This window comes from Ictidomys tridecemlineatus, chromosome 3 (genome assembly GCF_052094955.1).
Source record: "Ictidomys tridecemlineatus isolate mIctTri1 chromosome 3, mIctTri1.hap1, whole genome shotgun sequence".
NCBI classification, from domain to species: domain Eukaryota; kingdom Metazoa; phylum Chordata; class Mammalia; order Rodentia; family Sciuridae; genus Ictidomys; species Ictidomys tridecemlineatus.
The window spans coordinates 23,228,241-23,244,085 of NC_135479.1; the positions used below are offsets into that span (position 1 = coordinate 23,228,241).

The window sequence follows — 15,845 nt, forward strand, 5'->3', positions numbered from 1 at the left end:
GAAGGAATGAAGTCAACATGGGGAGAGGGAAGACAGTGAGACGCCGGCTTCTCAACCTGCTGGCCCGAGGACCCACCTGGTGCAAGGGGCCCCTCTGGCCTGGCTGCTCGAAGAGGGCTCAGAGGGAGGTTGGTGGATCCTGGAAACTAACCCTACAAACTGTGAGAAACCCTTAGGGAGAGAAAAGGCAGGACCCCCGTATATCAGGCAGGGAATTTCAGACTTGGGTGGAAGAGGGCCCACCACAGACAGGTGACAGGCCCTGGACACTGCTTTTGCCTGTTTTTCAACACAGTCCTGAAGTCAGGGTGGGGGGGGGCAACAGAGCCCTCTAGTGGCAGCCAGGGCCACTGGGGGTAGAAGGCCAAACATGGCTGCTGGAGCTGAGTGTGCCCTGCACCACCTGCACCACCTGAGGCTATGCGGACAACTCAGTCCCCTGACCAGAAAAAGAAAGCAAGAGCTTTCTCACAAGTAACAGGATGGAGGATAAAGTAAAGGCCTCACACCTGCTGAGGCTGTAACTCAGTGGTAGAGCGCTTGACTAGCATATGCAAGGACCTGGGTTCTATCTGCACCTCAACCAAAACAAAACCCAAACCAGAAAACCCCAAAACAAACTAAAAAGCTGGTTAGCACATGCCTGTAATCCCTGCCACTCAGGAAGCTGAGACAGGAGGATGGCAAGCTCAAGGCCAGCCTTGGCCATTTAGCAAGAAAAAAACAAACAAAAAAGCCCCCACACTTAAATATATCTTGGGAAATTTGAGAATCTTAAAGAAAAAACTTCTAAAAGTATTTTTTGGGAAAAAAAATCAGATTGCTTACAAATGTCCAACTATCACATATATGTTAAGCTTTCAGCAGCAACAGACATAGGAAAACAAAGAAATAATATTTCCTCTGTGTTAAAGGAAAATCATTTTTATACCCTGCCAAACTTTCATTTAAATTTGCATGAATATAAAGCTATTCTAAGACATCAGGGAGTTCACTACACAAAGATTCTCTTGAGTACTTGAGCAAGTAATGAAATAAATCCTGGCTGAAGAAGTAAGCTCTGAGAAAGATGAATAAACAGCATAGAAAAGAGTTCTGTTATGAAAATAAGCAGTGAAACCCACATACATATACAAACATATGAAATGCATGCACAACAACTGGAATTCAAATTCAGAAGGGAGACCAGACAGTAATGCACTTGGCTTTTATACTTGAAAGCCGTAGACACTGATAAGCTTTGGAAATTGACAGTGACAATTAAGTCTAAGTATAGGTTTCTACAAGTAGGTGGTAATTTCCTGAATAAAAATAGAATGTATAATTTCATATCAGGAAAATAAATAGTTCAGTCTATCGAAAACAAGGAAGGACAGACAAGAAACAAATATAGTATGAACAAATATACTATGAAAATATAGTAAACAGAAAACAAAATTTAAGATGGTAGAAATAAATATTAATGGTCTAAAAATTACAACAAAATAAATGAATTAAATTCATTGATCAAAAGTGAGAGACTTTAAACAGAGATATGAGATGGGAGGGAAAGGGAGAGAAAAGGGAAATTGCATGGAAATGAAGGGAGACCCTCATTGCTATACAAAATTACATATAAGAGGTTGTGAGGGGAATGGGAAAATAAACAAGGAGAGAAATGAATTACAGTAGATGGGGTAGAGAGAGAAGATGTGAGGGAAGGGGAGGGGGGTTAGTAGGGGATAGGAAAGGTAGCAGAATACAACAGTTACTAATAGGGCATTATGTAAAATTGTGGATGTGTAACCGACGTGATTCTGCAATCTGCATTTGGGGTAAATTGGGAGTTCATAACCCACTTCAATCTAATGTATGAAATATGATATGTCAAGAGCTTTGTAATGTTGTGAACAACCAATTAAAAAAAATTAAAAAAAAAAAAAGTGAGAGACTGTTGAGCATGGTGGTGCATATCTGTAATCCTGGCGGCTCTGGAGGCTGAGGCAGGAGGATCACAAATTCAAAGCCAGCCTCAGCTATTTAGTGAAGCCCTAAGCAACTGAGAAAGACCCTGTTTCTAAATAAAAAATTTAAAAAGGGCTGGGGATGTGGCTCAGTGGTTAAGCATCCCTGGTTGAATCCCTGGTACCAAGAAATTTAATAAATAAATAAATAAAAAGTTAGAGACCAAGGGTTACATTTTTAAATTAAGTACATGTGTGTGTGTGTTTATAACATACCCACATATAGTCTACAAGAGACATTTAAACACGACAACACAGAAAGTATGAAAAGTCATTAATCAAAGAAGAATATTCTATACTGGTAAAAGGAACAATAGATCAAGAAACATAATAAATCATAGCATGTATGCATCTAACATCTTTTTCTTTCTCTTTTTTAAAACTTTTTTTGGTTGTAGGTGGACACAATACCTTTATTTCATCTATCTATTCTTATGTTGAGCTGAGGATTGAACCTAGTGCCTCACACATGCTAGGTGAGTGCTCTACTGCTGAGCCACAACCCCAGCTCTCTCTCTCTCTTTTTTCATACCAGGGATTGATATCAGGTGTTAACCACTGAGCCACATCTCCAGTCCTTTCTTTTTAATTGTATTTAGAAACAGGGTCTCACTGAGGTGCTTAGGGCCTCACTAAGTTGCTGAGGCTGGCTTTGAACTTGTGAACTTCCTACCTCAGCCTTCCAAGCTGCTAGGATTACAGGTGTGGGCCACTGCATTTGGCTAACATCTCTTTATATATATCAAAAAACAATTCATAGAACTACAAGGACTAGAAAAATTAATATGGTAGGTTAAAAAAAAAATAAGAAGAAAGATGCTGTGGACGCCACAATGAACAGTCTCACCTAGTGAACACACCTAGACTCTTTCATTCAATGACTAAACATATTCTTCTAGAACACACATGAATCATTCAAAACCAACCACAGTGGAACTCTCAATAGCTCCTCAGGAATCAGCATCATACAGACTATGCTCTCTGCTCATAATGGGATAAAATGAGAAATAACAACAGTTAGAAAAACCTAAACAACCCCTCAAGACTTCCCATGTCTGGAAACATAGCACTGATACCATGGAGTAATTTTGCATTCAAGAGGAAATCATAGCGTAATTATAAAATACCTAGAGCTAAATCACAATGAAAGCGCTACAGGTAAAAATCTGTGGAGGGGAAAACCTCAATGACTTTGCATATAAAATGACTTTTTAGATATAACAACAATCCATGAAAGAATAATTAATGAGATAAAACTTTAAAATTAAAATTTCAACTCTGTGAAGGACAAGCTAAGAGGATAAGAAGACAAGTCACGGACTGGGAGAATTATCGGCAGAGTCTATATCTGATCAAGTACTGTCGTCCAAACAAAGGACTCTTAAAACTCAACGATCAGAAATCAAACAACCTGATCAAAAAATTAGCCAAAGACCTTGAACACCTCATCAAAGAAGAAAGACAGATGGTAAATAAGCTGTGAAAGGTCTGGAGATGTGGCTCAAGAGGTAGCGCGCTCGCCTGGCATGCAAACAAAGATGTTGTGTACGCCGAAAACTAAAAAATAAATATTAAAATTCTCTATCTCTCTCTCTCTCTTTAAAAAAAAAAAACATTAAATAAGCTGTGAAAAGATGCTTTACATCATGGTCTTCAGAGAAACCCAAATTCAAACAACAATGAAGGGCTGGGGCTGGACCTCAGTGGTTAAAGCGCCTGCCTAGCATGTGTGAGGCACTGAGTTCAATTCTCAGCACTGCACATAATAAATGAATAAAATAAAGGCCCATTGACAACCAAAATATATATATTAAACAACAACAAATGAAGCCAGGCCGGAGGCGCACGCCTGTAATCCCAGAGACCCAGGAAGTTTCCAAAATTTGGAAGCAACCATGAGTCTACAGTTTGGACAAGCCTCCCCCAGAGGTCCCCACTTGGTCCCAGGTGGCCCTACTGGGAGTGATGGGACCTAGTGGGAGGTCCTTAGGTCACTGGCTTTGCCCTAGGGGGACTGTGAGCCCAGGAGCCCCCCCCCACCCCCCACCCCCGTCTCCAGCCTTTGCCAGAGGCCCAGAGCAGGCGGGCCACTCCATCGTGAACTGGAGCTACAGAGCCGCCCGCTTTTCTCTCGCTAAGTTAATCATCTCAGATGTTCATCAGAGTGACAGAAAGCTGACTCATCCGATGTCCTTCAGTAGGTGAATGCATAAACAAACTAGGGTGCATCCAGACAATGGGGTGTTATTCAATACCAAAACTTATTAACTATGTGAACTTGAGCCAGGCACTGCCTCTCTGAGCCCATTTCCTCATCTGTTAAATGGGGGGTAACAGGACCTGGATTTTTCTTCTCTAAAGTAATCCCAGCAGCTAGGGAGGCTGAGATACGAAGATCAGGAGTTCAAATCTAGACTCAACAGCTGAGCGAAGCCCTAAGCAACTTAGCGAGACCCTGACTCAAAATAAAGAATAAAAAGGGGCTGAGGATGTGGCTCAGCGGTTAAGCGCCCCTGGGTTCAATCCCCAGCACACCCCCTTACCCCAGACCCTAGCCAAAAAGTGTCTATGAGTGCAGGAATGTTCTAGTTGCACCTCCTCTGATAACCAGCTGCCAATCTTATTTCGGCCGCAGGCACAGAGAAGGGACCAGAGACCCCACTGGTTTCAGTGATTCATAAAATCATCCCTGAGCCCCCAGAAGCCAGTGGTGCTGCCTCTGGGTTTGGCTGTGGAAGACTAAGGCTTCCTGCGCCCTCTGCTGGCCCCTCTGGGTTCTTCAGCCTGCATGGGCCAGGCTCAAGGTGTCGAGGAAGCCAGAAGGGAAGTCAGTCAGCAGGAGACACACAGTGCACCAGGGCAGGGTCCTGTCTCAAGCCTCTGTGCCCTGCCCCATTTGCCTCTTCCTTATTTACCCCAGGGCCGGGGGGGGGGGGGGCGTCTGGAGCACTAGAGACCAGGCCTCTGATGCCCAAGTGAGGCCTTTGCACCTGTGTCTCCCAGGCACCTCTGAGGCCCTCCTGCATTCATCACTTGTACCCTCCAGGCCAGGAGTGGCCCCCTGCCTCTCCTCCCTCTCCCTCTCACTGGCATCTTGGAGGCTTGGGGGCCTCCTGGTTCTCCTGCTGAGGACCAGACAACCCAGAATGGTAGGGATTCTACCACTCATTCCTGTTCTGCATCCCGTTGCTGGTAAGGCATGAGCCACCCCAGCCGCATATTCTTCAGTCACTGAGTATGGCAGGTGCAAGGTGCTAAGGACATGGCGGGTCCCCACGCTGTCAGGGCACATGCACAGAACAGGCTGCTTACGTGCTGGATCAGCGTCTCAACGATCTTGTAGCGGTCAGGCATGTGGGTCACCATATCTGTCATATTGTCCTCAGATGTCCTCACCAACGTTGGCCCAAAGACCAGGGCCAGGTTCCGGGGCTCCATCTGGGCAGAGGAGGGAAGCAGACTGGGATCAGTGCACTGAGCTCTGAACCCAGCACCTCTTAGTCCTCTCTCACTCTAAGCCCCATCCTGAGCTGTCCCACCTTGAGACTAGACATCTCCTTGCATGGGCTTACAGGAGCTTGGCAGGTGGCGCGCAGGCCAGATCTCAGTCCCACTCATGCCCAGGCCTAACAGCCATGAGCAATGTCAACCTGAACATCTATACAGGGTCACCCAGAGTGGGTTAGTGCAGCAGTGGGGGACCTTGGAGTAGGAGACGTGTCGGGAGATCCCAAGGGTATTTTAGAAATAGGAAAAATCCTGTTACTCCCCTCATTCTCCCCCCTGCAGAACCAAAAGACAAGGAATTCGATTAGAAAAATGCAATGCAAGGCTTTGAGCTAGATTAGAGGACACATTTCTACCACACCATGGCTGTCTGCTTCTGGAAGACTTGCAGAGACGCAGGAAACTGCACTCTGGGGAAAAAGCCCTGGCTGGCATACAGTGGATGGCGTGAGGGATAGAAGGGCCGTAGGGAGGAGGACTTAGAGCACAGGGGATCCCAGAAGTCCTACTCTTCCCTCTGGGCCGTGCTGGAGCCCCGCCCACCTTGTTTTTCTCCGAGTGGTCAGCAATGGTCTTGAGATGGCCCACGAGAAATTTGAGCGTCTCGTAGTAGTGCCCCGGGAGATCCCGGATCTGGGGAGGAGAGGAAGGGCCAGGGTCAGGCTGTGACAGCCCCCCACCCCACCTGTCCCCACCCCAGGGAGGCTGGACTCTCCCCTCGGCCCCTGCCCGCCCTCGGTCACCTTGGCCTAAGGGCAGCCCGTCCTCACCAGCTTCCGCAGGGTTTTCATCCGCTCCCTCGAGTCCTCGATGCGATTGGCTTCAATGAAATCATTGTATTTGTCTAGAAAAGAGTGAGGGCTCCTTAGAGGTGGGAGGCGGCCCGTCCCCAGGCCAGGGGGGACAGGAGCTGCTTCAGCCCACGGAGGAGGCCCCGCCCCGAGGGCCTTGCTCCGCGCCCACGGTTGCACCTTGGGGCTCCAGGGCCAAATCAGGTGTGCACGGACCTGACAGCCCAGGTGAGTTTGTGTGGGAAAAAATATGACCCGAGCTGCGAATGTGTGGCACTTGCCTATAATCCCAGCAATTTGGGAGGCTGAAACAGGAGGATTGAAAGTTTGAGGCCAGTCTGGCAACTCAGCGAGGTCCTGTCTCAAAGATAAGAAGTGGAGAGGAGGTAGCTCTGTGGCAAAGCATTTGTCTAGCATGTTGAGGCCCTGGGCTCAAATCTCCTGCACCCCAAAAATATAAAAAATAAAGACCTGAACTACATGTTGATATTAGAAAGGGGTCCTTGCCTCAGTTTGTAGGACAAGGACACCAAGATTCAGCAGGTCAGAAGAAAGGGGAGGAGGCTTCCAGACACCCCAAACCGTATCAGGAGTCCCCCAACTCCTGAAGTTCCTAGAGCCCATGGGGAACCTTAAAAAATGGAACATAGTGAGTCTATTCTAAAATTCATCAGGGAGGCTAGGGGCGTCGCTCGGAGATACAGTGCATGCTCAGCAGGTGCAAGGCCTGGGTTCCTTCCCTAGCTCCAAAAAATAATATAGCATTCACCTAGATAAGAACAAGATGTGTGTGTGTGTGTGTGTGTGTGTTTTCAGTGACTGAACCCAAGGGCATGCTGAGTTACATCCCCAGGTGTTTTTATTTTTTTCTTTTGAGACAAAAAAAAAAAAAAAAAAATGCTTTCCCTAAGTTGCTGAGGCTGGCCTTGAACTTGTGATCCTCCTGCCTCAGCCTTCCAAGTTGCCAGAACTACAGGCATGCAGCCTTGTGCCCGGTGTCAAGGATAACTTTTATTTTATTTTATTTTATTTTTAGGTGGAAACAACATCTTTATTTTATTTTTATGTGGTGCTGAGAATTGAACCCAGTGCCTCATGCATGCTAGGTGAGCACGCTACCACTTGAGCCACACCCCAGCCCCAAGGATAATTTTTAAAAGAATGGTGAGGGCCAGATGTACCCTGTGGATCCCAGGTACACAAGCTTTGGGCTTTGGCAGAAAACACAGGGCGATGAGGAGGCAGTGGAGGACTGTTCACATGACAAAGGCAGCAATCCGATGGGGGTTGATAAATGTCCAAGTGGCCATCATTGGTTGGGAGGAGGTCTATTTCTATCTCACATAATATACAAATGAAGTTATTTGATAAAGTCAAATATATAAATTAAAAGATCATTGAGGAAAAAAAATAAAATAGTTTTAAAATCATAAGACTTAAACATGGGATGCAGAATCTATTAAAAAAAGATGAATGATTTCAATACTTCTTTAAAAAAATTGTTTTCAGTTCTAAACTGAAAGGTTTTTTTTTTTTTTTTTTTTTTTTTTTGTACCAAGGATTGAACTCAGGGGCACTCAACCACTGAGCCACACCCCCAGCCCTATTTTGTATTTTATTTAGAGACAGGGTCTCACTGAGTTGCTTAGTGTCTTGCCATTGCTGAGGCTGGCTTTGAACTTGCCATCCTCCTGTTTCAGCCTCCTGAGCCTCTGTGGTTACAGGGGTGCACCACTGCGCCCTACTTCTAAACTGAAAGATTTAAAGGGAAATGGCAGACCAGAGCAAATATTTGCAAAAACCCATTAGATTAAGCTAAAGATATGAAGAATTTGTCCCCATGGGCCAATACCAAAAAAAGAGAACCCAACAGAAAACTGGGCATGCAATACGGATAAGTGATTATAGAAAAAACAAACAAACAAAAAAGCCAATAAACTAATAAAAAGAGATTTAGGCAGGCACAGTAGCACATGCCTGTAATCCCAGCTACTCAGGAGGCTGAGGCAGATCAAAAATTCAATCCCAGCCTTGGCACCTGAGAAAGACACTGTTTCAAAATAAAAAATAAGGGCTGGAGTTATAACTCAATTGGTAGAGTGTTTGCCTCACTCGCACAAGGCCCTGGTTCAATCCCCAGCACCACCAAAAAGATTCACCTCAATAAATCATATTTATATATAAATTGTTTCTGAACTTTCCTTTTAAAAAAATAAATAAAAATAAAAAAGGCTAGGGATGTAACTCAGTGGTAGAGTGCTTGCTTAGCATATGTGAGACCCTGGTTTTAATCCTCAGGGCTGTAAAAAAAAAAAAAAAAAAGAGAGAAAGAAAACAGAAGAGATTTATTTAATCTCTCTAGTAATGAGGAAAATAAAAATGAGAATAAAGAAATACTATTTCCTGTAGACTAGCAAAAATTTAAAATATTAATAATAACATGTGTGAAGCCCCAGGCTGAATCCCCAGTGCTACCAAAAATAAAACAAAAACTAAAAAGTTGATAACACCCAATGTTGATGGGGATGTGGGGAGACACTCACCCATGCTGTTAGTGGTGGTGGGAACTAGGGGCTCCTCTGCAATTTCACATCAGCTTGCAATGCTCTTTAGGGACACTGACCTAGCAATGCTGTGTCCAGGAATCTATCTAGGCATGCAAGGACATGTTCAAGGAGTCCCTGAAGCAGGGTTTGTAATAGCAAATATTTGAAGACAATATTTGCCTCTACCCGTCCATAGAGAATTTAGTTTACTCGGACTATGTGATACTATGTAGTTTAGGAGGAGAGTGAGGCAGGGCTCTCTGCGGTGACACCAGTGCATCCCCAATTATAACCCTACTTTTATTAAGAACAACTCAAGCCAGGTGTGGGGCCCACACCTGTAATCCCTGTGGCTTGGGAGGCTGAGGCAGGAGGATCGCAAGTTCAAAGCCAGCCCCAGCAATTTAGTGAGGCTCTAGGCGACTTAGCAAGACCCTGTCTCAAAATAATAAAAAGGGCTGGGGATGTGGCTCAGTGGCTAAGTACCCCTAGGTTCAATCCCAAAAAAAGAAAGAAGAACAACTCAATCAACAGTGTGCTGCAGCTGTTCACACCGGATCCTGAGACCAAATTGTGAGCTTCTCTTCCTAATTCTGTTGGTGACATCAAGTCAGTGGCTTGAAATGAGCCGCAGTGGGAGTATTTACACCATGGTAATTGGAAAATACGACCCACCCAGGCTTTTCCCCGGAAAGCCAGCACGCCACTGAGCTCCGACTCCAAAACCAGGGCGACCTAGGGGTTTTCTCATGTGAGTAAGAGCGTCAGGAAGGAAACAGGACAGACTCATGACCATGAGCTGGGCTGGGGCAGACTCCGCCCCTGTGTGCCCTTGGGAAGGCCTACCTCTCTGAGCCTCTGCTTCCTGTGTAAAGCGGTCCACGGGACCTGGCTCAGGAGTCGTCATAGGGAGTGGGCACACAGCAAGTGCCCAGAAGGTATCAGCTGTGACCTCTGGGGAAAGCAGCGCAGGAAGGACAGGGACCTCTGCTGGTTACTTGATTCTCTTCGCGCTAGCTAAGTTTCTTACATGTTTCTTCTTCCTTTTTTTTTTTTTTTTATTATCAAAAGACTATAACCCACAGCTCTAACTGAAAAGCGCCCAGGGCAGGTGAACTGCTGCCCCCCACTCCCGCTTCTGCTCCTACTCACCATCGGTGAAAAGAGGCTCCGGCAGTTTTCGGAAGAAGGATTTGAGCAGGCTGCTGATCACATTGAGGTCCTGCCAGCGCTAGGGAGGGGCAAAGATGTCAGGCCACAGGAGGACCCACCCCAGGGACCCAAACCCACACCCCCAGGCCAGCTGCCCACACCTTTTCACCAGTGCACACACCTGGCCCCAGCTCCTCCCTGCTCCAGTGAGCCCACTGCACCAGCACTGCCCATCAAGGAAAGGACCAGGGGCCTTCTTTGGGCCAGGCACCATGAGGAACAGAGCCTGCTCTCTGCACCCTGCTGGACCAGTCAGCTCCTGCCTCCCAGTGCTCCCCCCATCCACTGAAGAGTCATCCTCAGACACCCCTTCCTCCCCAGAGGGTAAGCGTCCGTGGCACAGCAGTGCATGCCTGGCTCCTTTCTGCCTCAGGCCCCTTGCACCTGCTCTTCCCTCAGCTGGAAGCTCTGCTCTGTATGTGACTGGTTCCTCATCCTGCTTACCTGCTGCAGTCAAAGTAGCCACGGACACCACTGCCATGCTGATTGGACCACAGCCCCACCTTTGCTTCTTCCATGGTACTTACCCAAATCTGTCATTGTTCTGTTTTTGCTCCCTTGTTCAAGCCTATCTCCCCATGGACAGTGTCCTTTGTGAGAGCAAGGACTCCTGTCTACCTTATTCTTAAGAATGAGCGGGAGCAGCTGACTAGATCACAGGAATCCAAACAGGGGGCAATTTTGCCCCCTGAAGAAATTTTGCAAAGTCCAGAGACATTTTGGTTTTTATGACTTGGGGGTGGCCACTCACATCCAGTGCATAGAAGCCCAGAACATCGATAAATTTACTACAATGCAAAGGAAACCTCACCAACAAACGATTATTCTACCCAAAATGCCAACTGTGTCAAGGTGGAGAAACCCTGGTCTAAATAGATCATGGTTGAATAGAATGAATGGAGAGGTCTCAACCCCTTCTGTCCACAGGGGGGCGGCATCACCCTGTACCTCGGTAGAGTCAGGAGCCACACCTCGATGGGGCTGGTTCAAAGCACCCTCAACAGACTCAACTCAATCATTACAATATATACAAACTCGTCACAATGGACCCACAGCTTATGCCGGACAGTCCTGCAAACAATACACTCCCCACCAGCTCCACACAAGGCACTTCCAGCACCCCCCACCACCAGCGGTGTCTAAGACCAACCAGCGCGCCCTGCGGCTCTCCCTGGCTGAGGCAGAGTGATGTGCTTTTCATATGCCCACCCTCACCCAGCGTGGCTCCTACCCACCCCATTCCAGGCTCCAGGAGGGATAAGAGGCAGGCTCTTCCCATCTCCCAGTTGCCAGGTCTAAGAGCTTAGCTGATGCTTAGGACTCCTCCTGTGCCCCCGGCCCCAGCTTCCTGGGCATCCCGCTCCTGCCACCCCACTGAGCTAGACCCAGACTTCCTGCTGCCCACCCTGTCCCCTTAGTCATCCGCATTCAGTCCCAGCATAAACTCAGGCCACTCCCCAGTCCATCTCAGCCTATGGACTGATGATGCTGTCACTCCATGCAGGTGACTTACTGCCATCCCAAAGCCAATGGGGCCATATTTGACCCAACCTCTCTCCAAAGTCTAAAGCTGCTCATCGCTCACTTCTGCCAGGGACAGAGACTCCACCCCCAGCTCAAACTTTTAATATTCCTGGTCATCCTTCCTGCCCCTCGCACAGCCGGTTCCTAGAGTTGCTCCCTCATCCCCATTCCCCTGGGGTCATATTATGGTTTAGGTGTGGTGTCCCCCAAAAGCTCATGTGTTAGAATGAAAGACGGTTTGGAGGAGAAATGATTGGGTTACAGCCTTAATCTAATCAGTGGCTTAATCCCTGATGGGATTAACTGAGTGGCGGCTGGAGGCGGTGGGGTGTGGCTGGAGGAAGTGGTTCCTTGGGGCGTGGCTACTGTGTGTGTGTGTGTGTGTGTGTGTGTGTGTGTGTTTTGTATCTGTAGAGTGGAGTCTCCCTCTCTGCTTACAGGTCATCATGTGAGTTGCTTCCCTCCACTACACTCTTCCAATGTCCTGCCTCACCTTGAATCCTGAGGAGTAGAGCTGGCTGTCTATGGACTGAAGACCTCTGAAACCGTGAGCCCTTCAATAAACTTTTCCTCCTCTATAATTGTTCTGGTTGGGTCTTCTAGTCACAGCAGCAAAAAAGCTGACTAAAATAGGCCATCAAGGCCTCCTGACCCTTAGTGATGCCCACATTCTCATCAGGGCTTTTCCCCTGTCCACCTGCTCCAGGTCTTCCACATTTGCAGCCATCAGGCACGTCCTGAAGCACTGCCTTTGCTCAGATTATACTCACAATTGTGCCTTCCCAATTTAAGGGCACAGTGGCACACACCTGTAATCTCACTGGATCTGGAGGCTGAGGCAGGAGGATGGTAAGTTCAAAGCCAGCCTCAGCAACTTAGCAAGGCTCTAAGCGACTCAATGAGACCCTGTCTCAAAATAAAATACAAAAAGGGCTCGGGAGGTGGCTCAGTGGTTAAGCAGCCTGGGTTCAATCCCCAGTACCAAAATAAAATAAAATTGTTGGGAGTGTAGCTCAGTGGTAAAGCACTTGCCTAGCATGTGTAAGGACCTAGGCTCAATCTCCAGTACCACCACAAAATGATAGAAGACTCAGCCCCTGCTCCAGCCCTCAGCAGCTTCGCCCTCTGTTCACATGCTTTGATTCGATGGCAGATCACCCTTTTCTCTTGTCCACAATCTCTCACCTACTTGCCTTCTCTTCCCATTGCCAAAGATGAGAATATGTATGACAGGAGACATTAAGGTAAATGACTCATGGGATTTCACTGGCCAGATGCAGAGTTTTCCAAAAAATCTTTTTTTTTTTTTTTAACCAGAGCTCCTTATGTCAAATAAATTCATACTTGAAAACTCAAGATAACAGGCAGAGCAAAGCATGGCAGCTCTAGTTCTAGCAAGGACAAGGGGTCCTGACATACTCTTGGCCTCCCATGGCACCTCCAAGAACCCTAAGACTCTGGGGAACACCATTTGAGAACTGCCAGTCCTGACTCTTAAGCATGGTTGTCAATACCCTTCCTCCTGACCCTTAGTGATGCCCATATTCACACTGGGCTGATCTCATCTCATCAGATCACTCTCTTCTCTTTCCATGGTGTAGCCACCCAAGTGACCATCCTGAAAACATCAAGGGTCCCCTTCCTCTAAGCCAGGTGTCTGCAAACCACCTCCCAGATGTTAAACCCAGCCAGCAGCCTTTCTGTGTGGCCCTTGAGCTAAGCATGGTTTTTACATTGTTAAAAAGACTGCAAAGAGGGGCTGGGGTTGTGGCTCAGTGGTGGAGCACTCACCTAGAATGTGTGAGGCACTGGGTTTGAGCCTCAGCACCACATAAAAAAATATATAAACAAAATAAAGTTATAGTGTCCATCTACAACTAAAAAAGAAATCTTAAAAAAAAAATTGCAAAGGAGAGGAAGCAGAGAAGCGGGAGGAAGCTATGTGACAGGGAAACCAAAGCCTACAGTGTTTACTTAGCTGGCCCCTCCCCTGGGAATTTGCTAGTTACTTGCAAATGCTGACTCTACACTGTTACCGAAATGTCCCTTGCCTGGTTTTCACTGCTTTTTAGTGAACCCTAAAGGCTCAGACAAAACTGCCACCTTTGAAAATCTGTCTCAGAGCCTCCCAGGCCAGGACTGCATTCTGTGTGGCTTCAGCCTGGGGCAGGTGTCCCCCAGGGCTAGCTGTGTGGAGCTCCTCTCCTGCCACCATGGCACATGGCAGGGTACAGTGAACACAGCCCAGTAGACCACAGACTCCCCAGCAGAGCACTCCCACCCACTTTATCCACACCCACCTCATCCTGCAGGTTGATGTCACTGGGCCCGCGATTGAGCTGTTCCTGCAGGCTAGACACCACTGCATTGTTGCCAGGCACCCGATAAATGCCTGTGGACTCCAGTCCCCGGGCCTCCACGATGCGACAGCAGGCAGCCACAATCAGGGGGACACGCTGGGCACATGGATATGGCAGAGGTGTTAGGGTGGATGTGGCCAGAGGGGATGGGGAAGCTAAAATAGAGGCAGCACAAGACCTAGAGTGCCTGCCAGGAGCCCCAGGAGGAAAGTCCCTTCCTGCCTCCAGTGTGGAGGCCAGAAGTAATGCCAGAGCCTTGCCATAGACCAAAAAGGAGAAGGGCTGGGCCTTAGCTCTGTTGCGCTCTCCTGAAGGATGGGGAGGGGACCTCTCTGGGCCGTTCCCCAGCCATGTCTGTGTGAGGTACAGAGCTGGTCTCATGATCCCTGCAACTCTGGCCCTCTATGTCTGGATCTGCCCCAGCCCATCTGCTCTGGAAGCATAGCAGGGACTCACCTGGTTCTCTGTCGCTGGCTGGCACTCCTCCAGCCGGACCCCAAATGCCCTGGGGGTGACCTTCTTGTTCTTCTTGATGATGTTGATGCTCCAGGGTGTTCTGGGGGCAGCAGCATTGTCATCTGGGGGAGGCAGAGAGAGAGAGAGGGTGAGCCAGGAGAGCACAGGGGGCATCAAATGCCCTCAGAGTCACATTCACACACTGGGACATTATGAAGACTCCATCACAGAAGCAGCCAGGATACTGAGGGGGATGAGAAGGCCCATTCCACAGAAGAGAGGCTCAGGGCCATGTAAGGACTGCTGTGGGCCTCAGGACCAAACTGTGAGGTAGAACCAAGAACCAAAGATTCTGTTATGATCAAAGGAAGAACTTCCTAACACCCAAAAGTGTAAAAAGATGGCCAAAGCCGCTTCTGGAAAGAGCGAGCCTCTCACTCCAAAGGCACACAGGCAGAGGCTGGAAGGCCCACCTAGCATGCGTGTTATGGAGGCCCAAGCCGATCCAGCCCTGAAACTCTGAGAGCCCCTGGGCCCTCTCAGACACACGTGGAACACCCTCCCCTCCCTGCAGACCCACAGGCCCCCCCCACACACCACCCCTCTCAGCAGCCACCTTCCTACCCTTGCTCCCTGCAGGTTGGTCCTGAGTCCTGAGGCCACGTGCCATACTCTGCTTGAGAAACTCAGACTTGAGGCCCCCCAGGCCCCGAGAGCCTTTTGGGGAGGAATCAGCTTTGGGCCCAGAGCTATGGCTGCAAGGGAAAAGGGGGAAATAAGAGATTTTTATTTGGGGTGGCCCAGCATGTCACCCACCCTGGCCTCTGGCCACTTGGGACCTCCCGTCCATTTGAGCCAATCCACCCATTCCTGTCTGGGCCCTGGAGACCCTCAATGCCCGGCCTGCAACTTGGAGGTAGGCCCAGAGAATGACCTCTGCCTGGAGTTCCCCACCCCAACCACGGCAGGGACCACTTTGTGAGGGGTGGGCCTCACCTCACTTTGCGGTAATCATTAAGCTTCTTGCTGATCAGAGCTTGGTTGGCACAGCCAGGGTCCTAAGAAAGAGAGGAGAGAGTAGCCACGTCAGTGCCCACAGCCCACTCACCCTAGGGCTTATTCCTGGCCCTATCTCAACTTTGCATCCCCCTCCTCTATCTCCAGGTACACAGCACAGACCCTGCAGTGAAAAAGACCAGGGCTGGACTGCTGGGTAACCCTATCAGTTGTGTGACCTTGGGTATGACACTTCTCTGAGCCTCAGTCACCTCAGTGATAAACATGAGGGACTAACAAGGCACATCAGGGTTGGGTGCAGAACTGTGTACATGGCACTCATCAGTCCTGGTGGGCACAGAGGCAGCGTCCCATGAGGCACAGCTATCGTCATAATGAAGATGACTTAGGGCCCCCGACAGTGCCCTGCTGGAGATGGCCCAACCATGC

At 48.4% G+C, this 15,845-nt stretch overlaps 1 protein-coding gene across 7 annotated transcripts in view; it reads right to left on the reverse strand.

The window, feature by feature from the left end:
• Positions 1-15,845, reverse strand: part of Arhgap23 (Rho GTPase activating protein 23) — an 84,580-nt gene that overhangs the window by 12,546 nt on the left and 56,189 nt on the right. For all 7 annotated transcript variants that reach the window (XM_078042129.1, XM_078042131.1, XM_078042128.1 and 4 more), the window contains 8 exons: positions 15,396-15,457; positions 15,024-15,154; positions 14,400-14,521; positions 13,884-14,039; positions 10,000-10,078; positions 6,281-6,354; positions 6,054-6,143; positions 5,316-5,441 (listed from right to left, as the gene is read on the reverse strand). In XM_078042129.1, coding sequence (XP_077898255.1) covers positions 5,316-5,441; positions 6,054-6,143; positions 6,281-6,354; positions 10,000-10,078; positions 13,884-14,039; positions 14,400-14,521; positions 15,024-15,154; positions 15,396-15,457 — 840 coding nt within the window. The remainder of the gene's footprint in view (positions 1-5,315; positions 5,442-6,053; positions 6,144-6,280; positions 6,355-9,999; positions 10,079-13,883; positions 14,040-14,399; positions 14,522-15,023; positions 15,155-15,395; positions 15,458-15,845) is intronic.